This window comes from Aplosporella prunicola, assembly GCF_010093885.1.
Source record: "Aplosporella prunicola CBS 121167 unplaced genomic scaffold K452scaffold_58, whole genome shotgun sequence".
NCBI lineage: Eukaryota > Fungi > Ascomycota > Dothideomycetes > Botryosphaeriales > Aplosporellaceae > Aplosporella > Aplosporella prunicola.
Window position 1 is genome coordinate 46,538 of NW_022983586.1, and position 12,464 is coordinate 59,001.

At 53.5% G+C, this 12,464-nt stretch overlaps 4 protein-coding genes across 4 annotated transcripts; 2 read left to right on the plus strand and 2 right to left on the minus strand.

The window, feature by feature from the left end:
- Positions 1-267: 267 nt before the first annotated feature.
- Positions 268-2,207, minus strand: K452DRAFT_302983 (uncharacterized protein; the record flags this gene model as incomplete). Its single annotated transcript, XM_033542664.1, has 3 exons — positions 268-284; positions 334-1,501; positions 1,560-2,207. 3 exons carry the CDS (start codon positions 2,205-2,207, stop codon positions 268-270), a joined length of 1,833 nt encoding a protein of 610 aa, XP_033391897.1.
- A 2,395-nt stretch (positions 2,208-4,602) lies between these two features.
- On the plus strand, positions 4,603-5,289 carry K452DRAFT_322602 (uncharacterized protein; the record flags this gene model as incomplete). Its single annotated transcript, XM_033544525.1, has 3 exons — positions 4,603-4,689; positions 4,737-5,042; positions 5,089-5,289. The coding sequence occupies 3 exons, from the start codon at positions 4,603-4,605 to the stop codon at positions 5,287-5,289; spliced, it is 594 nt and encodes a 197-aa protein (XP_033391898.1).
- A 1,751-nt stretch (positions 5,290-7,040) lies between these two features.
- Positions 7,041-8,529, minus strand: K452DRAFT_237977 (uncharacterized protein; the record flags this gene model as incomplete). The annotated part of the gene is made up of 3 exons (XM_033537632.1): positions 7,041-8,216; positions 8,271-8,436; positions 8,492-8,529. 3 exons carry the CDS (start codon positions 8,527-8,529, stop codon positions 7,041-7,043), a joined length of 1,380 nt encoding a protein of 459 aa, XP_033391899.1.
- Positions 8,530-8,920: 391 nt separating this feature from the next.
- K452DRAFT_280406 (uncharacterized protein) lies at positions 8,921-12,170 on the plus strand. The gene is made up of 3 exons (XM_033539453.1): positions 8,921-9,070; positions 9,234-9,524; positions 9,578-12,170. Exons 2-3 carry the CDS (start codon positions 9,256-9,258, stop codon positions 12,015-12,017), a joined length of 2,709 nt encoding a protein of 902 aa, XP_033391900.1. The 5' UTR covers positions 8,921-9,070; positions 9,234-9,255; the 3' UTR covers positions 12,018-12,170.
- Positions 12,171-12,464: the final 294 nt, after the last annotated feature.

Here is a 12,464-nt window from a genome sequence, read left to right on the forward strand (position 1 = left end):
GGGTATTCTTCAGGGCTTCTAGTGCTGAATCGATACTCGGAAAAGCTTGAGGCGGACTCTCAGGGCGCAATTGTACCATTAGTGCATAGATAAAATGTTGCTCTCCAGCGGAAGGCGCATAGTAGACCATTGTGGGACATCTCCACCGCAGTGTCTTTGTTTTTAGATACGCCACTGAAGCCTTCCATGTTTTCTGGCTTTCGAGGTCGTCCGATATACCCCAGATCCAGTATTCGCTGCTGCCCTCGGCTTTGATCAATCTTTCGATTACTCTCTTGGGATCCCTAGAGACGTGAATATCCCGGTCACGATTTGATGGGAGGTTCGACACACCGTCGTCGTTTGCGGGACTCTCAACACACGAAGAGTCCGCGTAGGAAAACTCAATCGTCGGGTTTCCATCCTCAGTGTCTCCGGACCCCATGCCGAGAGTGTCACCATCTGGTTCTTCCATTCCTATTTGACCGTCAAGGGGTATGAGAGTTTGTTTTTGAGGCTGTTTCATCGTTCTTTTTGTCATGTCCTTTTTTATTTCTCGTAGCTGATCACAGATTTCCTTTGCTTTTGGTCTTTTCTTGGGCTCCTCTGCGTTCAGGATATTGTAGATGAGATCAGCACACTGGTTGACCCACTTCGTGTCTCTTGCTTCCCGACGAGGGGCTTTTTGGGGAAGACTTCGTAGCCAAGGCATGAGCTCGCTCTTGACTTTGTTCTTGTCGTCGTAAAACCGTTGGTGCTCGTATTTCTCTAAAAGCTCCCTTCCTAGTTCGTTGACGAGCTTTGGTCCGTGAACTGGTCCGCCTACCGCAAAGGCGAGTATCTCAGAGAGAATGCAACCAAAGGACCATATGTCACCGTAACGCGCATCTGGCTGATCCAGGCCTTCCCCCTTCACTTCAGGCGCGGTGTAAGTGCCTGGCTCTCGCTTTGACGTGGTTCTGGAGAATGAGCCTGAACGTTCGCGCCGGTGTCTCGCATCTAGGTATTTCCCTTCTTTTCGATCCTTCAATCTTGAAATACCAAAGTCGGCAATTTTCCACAAGCCAACGGGGTATCTTTGATCTCGGTCGTTGCTGTCTGGAAAGAACACCAAGATATTGTTCGGCTTGAGATCATTGTGCGCGCACATTACTTCTTCATCGTAAAGAAGACGGTAATGCAAGAAGTCGAGGGCGTCGGCAAGATTATGACTTTCCCAAATCAGATCTTCAGCAGTGTAATGATCGGAACCATTGCGTCCTGGGGGTGCTGAATCGTGCCGACGCAGTGGAGATATAGACCTTTCTTTCAGTTCAACTGTCAAGAATGTGTTCAGGTCGTATGCCGCCAGGTCATACAGGATGTGCAAGATTGGTTCCTTCGAGCCAGGTTCGATTATAGTGGCAATGTTCACCATGATCCGGCTGTGCTGGCTAAGGCATCTGCGGAGTTCCTTCAGATTGTTTAACTCTTTGTCGAAACGTTCTTCTTTCAGTACTCTTTTGCAAGCCACTGCCTTATTCTGTAGTATTGATTTGGTCGTCAGCACATATACATGGCTACAACTGTGGGTTACTAACCTGGAAGTTTGTACTTGGCCTCAAGTTTGCAAAATACCGTATATGGTTGGGTGGTATAATTTCCTTGAACACTTTGGCAGATGCTCCACTTGCGAACTCTTTGGGAGGACGGTGGAGAAAAGGAAGGCGATATCCGAAATGCTCGCCGTCAGGAGTCAGATCGTAAGGTTCGTGCCGTTCCTCGATTACTAGAGGACAAAAATTTCCTTGAAGCATGAAAAAGGGTTCACCATCTTCCATTCCTAAGAAGCCTTCGTCTACCAGGTCTTCCCTTTTGAATGGCAGGTGATCGTCGCATCGTTTGGGGCGGTATCGCCTGTTTTCTGGAAGCTCTTCGTCGGCGTGCTCTCTGTAGATGTCTGGACCTAAGAAAATTTCGCCAAATTTATCCCATCTGTTGAACCTCAACATGATCAGGATCGACATGATCCTGAGAAGCTTGCTCGTTATGCAATCTTCCAAGAATGGACGGTACCAGTCCTTGCCCTTGTCGGTGTAAAATTCATCTCGATGTCCTGTTTGCCATATTCGCTGAAGGTCCTCCAGGATGACGAAACGTTTCTCCGGGAACTCTTTAACTCCTTTCTTTGCTTCTTCAATCTTACCTCGTAGGATACTTTCAACAGTGCACTGTCGCTTGTTCGCCATGTTAGAGTCGAAACTGGGTTTCTTGATGGTTCCAATTGGTTTTGCAATATATCTTCATTGAGTTAGATGGTAGTACAGAAAAAAGTTCAATAGCAAAGACGTTGCTAACCTTGGTGTAAAATTATCGGCTTGTTTGTCCCGAGGTCGATATTTCAACTTTATTTCAACTATATGCCTTTCGATCAATGATTAAAAGGGTTTCGCAAATTAGTAAACCTTAAAATCAGTGCTAAAGTCTATGAGAAAACATCGGGTCTTATATGCTGAAACTCTCTTTAAGTTGACCAATTGTTTTCGACTTACGGAATGTGGGGCCGGTTGAATATTCCATAAATCAGTCTATGCCTGTATACGAGAACGATAATCTATACTGCGCCAAGGCAGCCTTTAAGCCTCGTTGCCTACTCGACAGGAAATAATGGCTTGTTGCCTTGCTAGGTCAGAAGATCAATTCTGCAGCATCCCGTCTAACAAGGTGGCATAATCCTGGTCGGGGACGTGGTCACACCTCAGCCTTGCCCACCAACCGGGAGACACTTGCTGTAAGGATTCGGGGAAATTTGTGTTCTTATTGGCTAGTTAGGCCAATTGGGCGGAGCTTGCTGACAGAAAATGGTCATTTGGATTGCGCCGCAAAGGGAAAGAGAGGGATTTTCGATGTCATATAAATCATCATACTGAGCCTTACTCGAAGTTACTCTAGAATTCGCGTCAACCTTCAACATTCCCCTGAGACTTTGTTTGGGAGTGATACATACTACTTTCCCTGTCCACTTTGGTATTGTAGTTCTTTCCTCATACCGTGTTGTGCCGACGAACATGGCGCACCATCCCGTTCATAATGTCATCTCTTCGAAAGAGTCAGGATATATCAAACTCGAGGCTTTGAAAGCTTTTCTAGAGAAGCGATACCCAAGGGAGAACTACCCTGACATGCCTGAAGACCGGTTTCAGATCAAAGTATGCACAACCCTGCTTTTTTAGTTGTTATTCAAGCCACTGATGCAATGATCAGGAAATAAAAGAGGCCATCGAATTTTATGCTCCTGAAGAAATCCCCTTGGTAAGAAGCACCGTCATTAGCAGATACTCGAACTGACAAAGCCTTAGAAAGATTACAAGTGAGCTTCACGGCGCTGAGCTTGAAAGAAGAGAACATGATTATAACCCTCACCAGGCCGATCATGCATCCGGACCACCAATAATTTTTCTATGATCGTCCGGCACACCATACTTGTAGCCATTTGTCGAGTCTGGGGCTGTGCAGTGCGGGGTTGTCATACATCGGATGGAATGGTTGTTGAGGAGAGGGGCTAGCTATGTCTGGGTTCAATCGTCTCATTGGCTCAGCTCTTTGTCCAACGATGCAAACAACCGCTTTGCGAGACAGAAACGAGAAGCTGGAAGGACAACTTCCGATGTTGTAGCACAACGGACCCCCAATCCCGTGATTACGCCTTGCAGTTCATATAGAGTACAACGAACGAGGCTTAGCTGAACAACGCCGGTTTTCAACCCTCTGGTTGTCTCATAGTTCCTATCAGTGGATTGTCAATGTTAGCTAAGCGTCCCTCAAAGCAATGTGTGAAGAGAGACATGGCCAAAGATTGCAGGACCACCTTGGTACCTGGATGTTCGATCCTTTGACTACGAACATCCAAGCGTGTGAGAAACGCCTGGATGAGCTTTCACCGAGTCTTTTCTCCGATACTTCTGATACTCATCTCATTTGTTTAACCGGTAAGTTGTCCAGGAATTGACCTTTTCTTTGCTTTACGGCTAATCATACTTCGTCTTCAAGGGGATTCAACAACGGACGAAAAAACCTTATACTATTTGCATGACGAACTGGACTTCGACAACTACTTGGAAGAACTGAAAAATCGCGCAGTGTGCATAGTGTATGTAGTATTTTTGATGAACTGGAGTGCCGCTCACCAGTTTGTTCAGTTCCTTTTCGCAAACGTTTTCGTTAGGACCACTGAAAGTGACGCGGAATTGTATGCTGAAGACTTTAGGTCGAGGAATTGTAAGGCCGGAATTTCTGAATGTCCTGTTCAAGTTTGGTACGCAGCACCAGATATCATCAGGCTTCAATTATGCGTTGCAGAAGACGGATGGATCCTACGGTAAGCAGATATTCTACTGCTTCGACTCGGACTAAGAGAACTCACCAGATATGTGTTACCAACTCATGTACGTCGAACCAAATGGCAGGGTAGCGCCCAAAGATCCATGGTCGCTACGCCAAACAGGCGTATATCAGCGATTCGTCTGGTCCGAAAACAGGAATTTCGCTATCCTGCTGCACCCAAAACAAGAGTCAGTAGCCCAAACAAGGCTGGAGAATCTTGCAGAAACCAAAAGCGAGCAGAACTGGCTCAGAGAACACCCAATGAACATACATTTGGTGCTGCTTTCTTCGTACCTTGGGAATTGGGAATACTATCTGGAGACCCTAGCTGCAGAACTCCAAACGATTGTGGGTATTGACGCAGCTGCACATAGTCAAAAACTAACTTCTGGTAGCAAGGTTGCGTGCTCGTTTTCGATATTGGCCAAAGCACCAGCGAACAATTTACGTCTGAAGAGCTCCAAGACCTTCTTCGTCTCCAGAACAAAGTGCTCTTTCGATCAACGGCGACTCTGCGATCGACGGTCAGAGTTGTGAAGTTACTGGAAGACATAAATGGGAAACTTGTTGGCGGCACTCCAGAATTCCTAGAGAGAACCGAAAGGACGCAGAGAAGTCTCCGGTCATACTTGGATGAGTTGGAAGGCCATTTGAGCGCCTCCGAAGCATTGGCAAAAAGGATCCAGGCGACCATCGGACTGGTGAGAGACACGCTTTTTTAGGTGAAGCTTACTGACCTTGCCACAGCTTGTCAGCCTCCTAGACCTACGAAACCAAGCTATGGCCGATAAAACGAATTCCCACATGCTCCAACTCACGCGTGAGGGTGTTGATGACAATGCTACTGTACGAGTAATCACTGTCTTCACACTCATCTATCTTCCTGCAACCTTTATTGCGGTATTTGAATCCTCGCCCCTTTGCGGAGACGCTCTTGCTGAGACTTAGGTGTTGGGTTTTAGACCATCCTCGGAATGAACGTTTTCGACTTTGAATCAGACAACAAAGAACTCGTAATTTCGCCGAAGTTCTGGATATTTGTTTGCTCTTCTGTGCCGCTCACCTTTCTTACGTTGATAACGTGGTACTACTTCAAACAACGACAAGACAAAATCCGACGCCGCAACAGGGAGCTCTCGAAGGAGCCATAGGGGGGCATCGAAGCATCAAGCATCAAAGAAGCATCAAAGCTCAGCTCAGACAACAAAACGACAAAAACCGACGCGGCGACGATTCAACAGCGAAGTTCTCAGAACATCCAAGCTTTGGAGCACTGATGTCGGGGAGCCAACGAACGCGCTGCGGAGATTTCGCAGTGCGGAGACTTCGGCCCCATGCCGCGACTCACCGAGAAGCAACCACCTCCAACCAAATCCCTGGCGCAACAACGGGGGTTTTTTTTAGTCATGTCCCCTTTTCCATCCCGAGCCATTCTTTCAGGTCGTTTTCGGATTCTCAACGCCTTTCATACCCGGCCCGATATCGGAAACATGATGATCAGCTTTCTTGTTCATTGATTTTCTTCTGCTTGTAGACATGATTGATGATGGACGGCCTCTACTTTCTCTTTGTCTGGTTATAGCTATATGTCAAGCTTCGTTATCATATAGCCCTATCACGGAAGCTGCGGGACTTTTGCGTGTCGAGATCTGAAGCCGCCCAGCCCTACAGAAACACCATGAATCGACCAACTAGAAGTCTGGTCAAGCCCGCGAAGACTGAATCCATGGTCTGCATAAAAAACTATTACAATTCTCATTGAAACCAGTCTCTCAGCTACACATGAAGCTGTCCATCCAGTCGCAAATCGACCACGACTAACTCGACCAGGCCACGGTCACGCATGCACATCATATCACCACACTTGCACATCACCACCCTTTCAAGCACCCCCAAAAACAGCCATCACCCACCCCTGCAGCCGCACTCCCTCCAGACAGACCCGCAAAGCTCTAAATGCATTAAGCTGACCTCTGATATCAACACCTCACGACTCCAACTCCAACATTCCTCACACTACTCCCTCTCACCGCCCCAAGCCTATCATCACTCCTTCTCCTCCCCCGTCTCCCATCTCCCCATCATCTGCCCCGGCAAGAGTAGTCACAAACACAAGAAGCGAAAAGAAAAGAACGAGCAGCTGTCAAAAAATAAAAAGCAGCGCAAAGCTCAACCCGCCACTCACTCCCCCACCCTGTCAAGAGTTGCCGCCCCCTTTTCCCCCTCCTAACCCCCCTGCTCGAGCGCCAGAGCTGGAAAAAGAACATGTGTGAAAACCCAACGCCCAGGGTATGCAAAAATCACTTCCGTCGAGCTGCAGCCAGTCTCCGGGCCCCTAACTGCTCTGTTTGCTGCTACGGCGACGGCGGCTGCTGCTGCTGCTGCGTCGTCCCCTTGCTGTTGCTGATGTTGCTGCCGCGGCTGACGCGATCTTGTCTGTCTGCTGTTGCCCCATAAAGCGCAACACGGCGTGCGCGGCGAGCTCTTGCGTAGCTTCAGACTCCTCTCGGCCAGTTGTCTCCTCCCCACCACCCTCTTCCCCTTTGTACAGGCATCGTGCTTCCATCGCTCTACTTCTCGTGACCTCGTTCGTGCTTTGTCATCGTCTCTCATACCTCGTTTGATATCTTGTCGACTTCGCCGTTCCCGAGGCAGGGAGGCGAAGCGCGTCGAGTGCAGGCTATGGCCTTGGCGCCACTCTATGACGCAAACACCCTGACGTTCAAATCAACACTGCCCGTCGCAATGACGCACCTGATCTGGCCGCCAGGGTCCTCCTTCGGCTTGCCGTTTGGCGGCGGCAGGACGCCATTGCCCTCGCCGTTGGCCTGTGGCTCCTTGACCACGCTGGGCGCCCAGCGCATGCATGACACGAAGTGGCTGTGGGCGTCCTCGATTGTCTTGACGCATTTGCCTTCCTGCGCCAGGTCCCAGCATCGAATTGTCTTGTCGTCACCGCAGCTGAGTAGGTATTTGCCGCCGGGGTGAAACATGAGGGCGCGGACCCAGTTGTCATGGCCCACCAGTGTCTTGATCAGGGTGCCGCGGCCATCCCATAGCTTGATGCTCTTGTCTCTGCTGCCCGTCGCAAGGAACTCCGCTGAACTGCTAGCGGCGGGTGGCTTTTTCAAACCGGCTAGGTTGGCCAGGTGGCCGTAGGCGGCTGGCGGTGCCAAAGCCACACACTCGACCACGTGCTCGTGACCCACGAACGTGCACCGAGGCTCGCCATTGCTCGCGTCCCAGAGTCGCGCCGTCTGGTCGTTGCCGGCTGACAGCAGCCAGCGGCCGTCAAAGGAAGGAGTCACGTCGCGCACCCAGTCAGCATGGCCACGTATCGTCTTGACGCAGTATCCCGTCGTCACGTCCCAGATGCGCAGAGTCTTGTCGCGGGAAGCCGACACGAGAAGGTTGCCCGAGCTCGGCGAGCCCGCAGCGCCCGACGGGATGAAGCGGATGGCGGAGACGGAGTGGTCGTGACCCGGCAGGGTCCGTATGTTCTTGTATTCGTCGGAGGGATCCCACAGCTTGATGGTCAAGTCGGAGGAGCACGACGCCAGCAGGGTGCCGCCGCGCGGACCGCCAAAGTCGACGTCCAAGACGCCCTTGGTGTGACCCTTGACGGTGCGTTCGAGCTCGCCCAATTCCCAATCCCAGATCTTGATGGTAGTGTCTTCGGAGCCGGAGGCCAGCGAGGTGAATATAGGGTGGAAGGCGACGCAGGTGATGGGCTGGCGGTGGGACTGGAGGGTGTGTCTGGCAGGGGCGCGGGGCAGCCAGCTGGCGGGGTCTTGGTTTTTCTTCATGAGCGACGTGGGCGTGGCCGAGTCGAGTTCGCCCTGGAGGCTGGCGTTCCGGGACTCCAGTTCCATAATCTAGAAGTTCAGCACGCTCCCAGCAGCAAGCAAGGGGGTACATGGAGTGCCGACCTTCTTCTGCAAGCGGACGACGCTGGTCCACTTCTTCTCCAGCAGCCCCTCATACTTCTTGCGCGTGCCCTCATCGAAGGAGTCGGTGATGCCAAGCTCGTCCTGCAGGGCTTGGGCGCTGGTTGGGTGATTGGAGGCGAAGAGATAGGCCACGACGGCCTTGTGCCTGCGCCGGGTTAGCAGGGTGCAGCAGCGGGCAGGAGGGGCGGGGAGCGACGCACAGCTCGTCGGCCTGGCGTGTGGTCAAGAGGGAGCTCATTTGGGCGACGGGCGCATCCGGACCTGGCCCCACGGTGTGCGCCCTACTTGGAATAGGGAGAGGTGGGTGGAGGTGGTGTTGAATATAATTTTTTGCGGGCAAGGGCAAAGGGCGGAGAGAGGGTTGCGGCTCGGGACGTCCGACGTTGGTGCTAGTGGGAGAAGCAGGGCAGCAGCGGGCGAGGGGTGGCACTTGGAGCGGAAAGGACGCGCGGGATTGGGATTGGAGGGGGGGAAATGGGGGAAATCTGGGCAGTGGGAATAATGGCGGTGATGCTCAGCGGGTGCGCGGGAGTATGCGCTGGCCGCGCTGCTGCAGCTTGGTGGAGGCCCGAAGCCCCAAAAGGCGCGCGCCCACGGCAACCAGACCAAAACAACGGCCTTGTCCATTTGCATCATCGCCCGCCATCCCGCTGCTGCACACTCCAAACACACCACCTACCCTACCTCTCCCACCACTCTCCATTCATTCTCTTCATTTCGCCGGCATCCCCCTGCGCAGGAGTATACAACCACTACTACTCCACCACCAATCCCGCCCAGTAAGTCGCCGCACCGAGTTCCCGCTCCGCACCGCACCGCAAAAAGTCGCCCCGCAGAGCCAGCAAAACGCCGCACACGCCCACCCGTCAAGCTCGACTAGCCTCCCCCCTAGCGTGCTCCTCTCGCTTTTGCACAGCTGCTAACACCATCTCTCTCGTCCAGAAGTCCATCCTAGGTACCAACCATGGCGGACAAGGAGGAGGATTTCAGCCAGCTTCCCCTGCCCGACAGGTTCGCCCACAAGAACTGGAAGGTGCGGAAAGAGGGCTATGAAGCCGCCGCCAAGGAGTTCGACAAGGCCCAGGGCGAGGACGACCCGGTCGTGCGACAGTTTATCCTCGACTCTGGCGCCTGGAAAGGAGTCGTCTCGGACTCCAACGTCGCTGCCCAAACAGAGGGCATGAATGCCCTCTTCTCCTTCCTTCAAATCGCCGGCACCACGGGCTGCACCAGGTGAGTCTTTGCGACGAAGCTCGCGCCAGCCCTCACTGACACCAATCTCCCAGGACTCGCAATGGCACCGTCGCCCCGATCGTGGAGAAAGGCTTGCTCGGAAGGCCCGCGGCAAAGACCAAGGCCCAAGAGCTGCTGCTGCTCTACGTCGAGCTCGACAAGGCCGACCCCATCATAGAAGAAATGCTTCCGCTGCTGTCGCATAAGCTCCCCAAGGTCATTGCAGCCACTCTCGAAGGCCTCACGGGCATCGTCCACGCGTACGGCGTAAAGGTGGTCGAGCCCAAGCAAATCCTCAAGGTTCTGCCCAAGGTCTTCGGTCACGCCGACAAGAACGTTCGTGCGCAAGCACAGAACCTCACCGTGGAGTTTTACAGATGGCTCAAGGATGGCATGAAACCCCTCTTCTGGGGTGATTTGAAACCCGTGCAGCAAACGGACCTGGACAAACTTTTCGAAAAGGTCAAGGACGAGCCGCCGCCGAAGCAGGAAAGGCTGTTGCGCTCTCAACAAGAGGCTGCAGAGGCCGCAGAGGCCGCCGGAGAAGACGCAGAGGCTGGTGCCGATGAGGAAGAGGCGGAAGTTGACCTCGAACCGGAGTTCATGGCCGTCGATGTCATGGCTAAGATACCAAAGGACTTTTCAGAAAGGCTCGGCTCATCCAAGTGGAAGGATCGCAAGGAGGCTCTGGAGGACCTCCACAAAGCCATCAACGTGCCTGCCATGGAAGAGGGTCCCTTTGATGAAATCATGCGCGGTCTCGCCAAGTCTATGAAGGACGCCAACATTGCTGTGGTTACAATCGCGGCCAACTGTGTGGAATTATTCGCCAAGGGCTTACGAAAGAGCTTCGGAAAGTACCGGTCCACTGTCTTCTCTCCCATGATTGAGCGTTTGAAGGAAAAGAAGCCATCGGTCACAGAGGCATTGGGCAACGGACTCGACGCTGTGGTCGCTGCGACCAGCCTTGGAGAAAATCTTGAGGAGATGCTCGAGGCTCTCAAGCACAAGAATCCACTCGTCAAGCTCGAGACGACGAAGCTTATGATCCGCGTTCTCAAGTCCACAAGGGAAGCCCCCACGGTTCCGGAGGTCAAGTCGATAGCTGAAGCGGCCACCAAGCTCCTTACAGAATCGCAGGCTACGCAGCGTGACGCTGGTGCGGAAGTCCTGGGAACGTTATGGAAGATCATGGGCGACCGCATCATGAACACCCACCTGGAAGGTCTTGATGAGATTCGCAAGACGAAAATTAAGGAGTTCCACGACTCCGCCGAAGTCAAGGCCAAGTACAAGCCCAAGGCTGCGGCCCCCCCCAAGCCCGCAGCTGCCCCTGCAGCAAAGAAAATTACAGGAAAGCGCCCTGTCGCCAAGAAGCCTGCTGCCGCTGCACCACCTCGCGCGGCCACACCCGATGAGCCTGCGGCAGCTCCCCTCGCTGCGAAGCCCACTAGCCGCCCCGGCGCCTCCAAGCTTGCCGGTCCCAAATCCCGTCTGGGTCTGAAGAAACCGAGTGTTTCTGCTCCGTCTCCCAAGCCCGCAGCCCCTTCTCCGGAGCCCGAAGAAGAGCCCGCACCAGCGCCCGTTGCCAAGCCTCCTCCGAAGCTTGCCGGTCGTGGTCTCGCCGGCCGTCCTCTCGGCAAGCCGGCTTCCGCTACTGCGAGCGAGCCCCCCACCCCTGCCGCGCCCTCTCCTCCACCCGGACTTTCTGCTATTGAAAAGGCAGAGTTGGATGAGCTGCGCGCTGAAGTCGAGCTTTTGCGCAAGCAGAATGAAGAGCACAAGACCGAGCGGAGTCGCATGACTTCGGAGATTCATGAGCTGCAAAACCAGAACGCACAATTGATCGAAGATCACACGCGTGACATGCTCAGCATCAAGGCCAAGGACACACAACTTGTGCGGGCACGGTCCGATGCCGAAGAAGCGCAACACACGGTTCTTCAGCAACAACGCGAGGTGGAGCGCCTGAAGAGAGAGCTCGGCCGGCAAGTGCGTGCGTCGAGCCCACTGCCATACGACATGGGCGGTGAGCACCACGGCATCTACAACGACATGAATGGACGCCTGAGCAGCATGGGCGGCGGTGATGGCTACGGCGGTGGTTATGGCGGTGGCTACGGTAATGGTGGTGGTTATGGTAATGGTGGCGGCTATGGTAATGGCTACGGCGGTGGCTATGGTGGTCCCGGTGGTCGCCGAAACTTCACGCCACAGTCGCCCAGCGGCGAGGGCAAGGAAAACTTTGGCGATGGTCTATCCCGCTCCGGCTCGCGCAACAGCAAGCTCAGCCCATTGCGCCGGGGCGGCTCTGGCAGCAACATGAGCAGCCACAGCTCAGGATATGGTGGTCGCGCCAGCCCTGCATTGGGTGGCGATGGTGACATGAGGGCGAGCAACGTGGGCTCTGGCAACGGTGCTGAGAGCTGGAAGCGTGCGGCGGAGGTGACGCAGAACCTGAAGGCGAGGATTGAGCTGATGAAGGTATGTTGATTCACGATACATCACGAAGAGTATATGATCAGAGGCTAACGATTGAACAGGCTAAGCAAGGCCTCGCGCGGCAACAGCAGCACTAAAAAAAAAATATAAAAAAAAACCAGGATAAGCATTGGCGGCGTTTCGTCGAGAGGTAATGCTTTGACGGCTCTCATTGCGCAGCCGCCCTTCATAATCCTAGGGGGTCGTTCGGCGCGCACGCAGGCAAGCAGGCAGCGGGCGGGCATGAGATACCAGGCGTTCAGGGTTCTTCAACGTTCAACATGGAGCAGATTGGCTGGTCACGATGCAGCCACGACGGGGTTTGGCTACGGTTAAACGGTACAAAGGGGGAGGGTTGCGTGCATGTGGCTCAAGCCGTTTATTCTTCTTCCTCTCTCTCACTCCTTCCTTACCTTTTCCTCTCTCTTCTCTCTCTCTCTCTCTCTCTCTCTCTCTCTC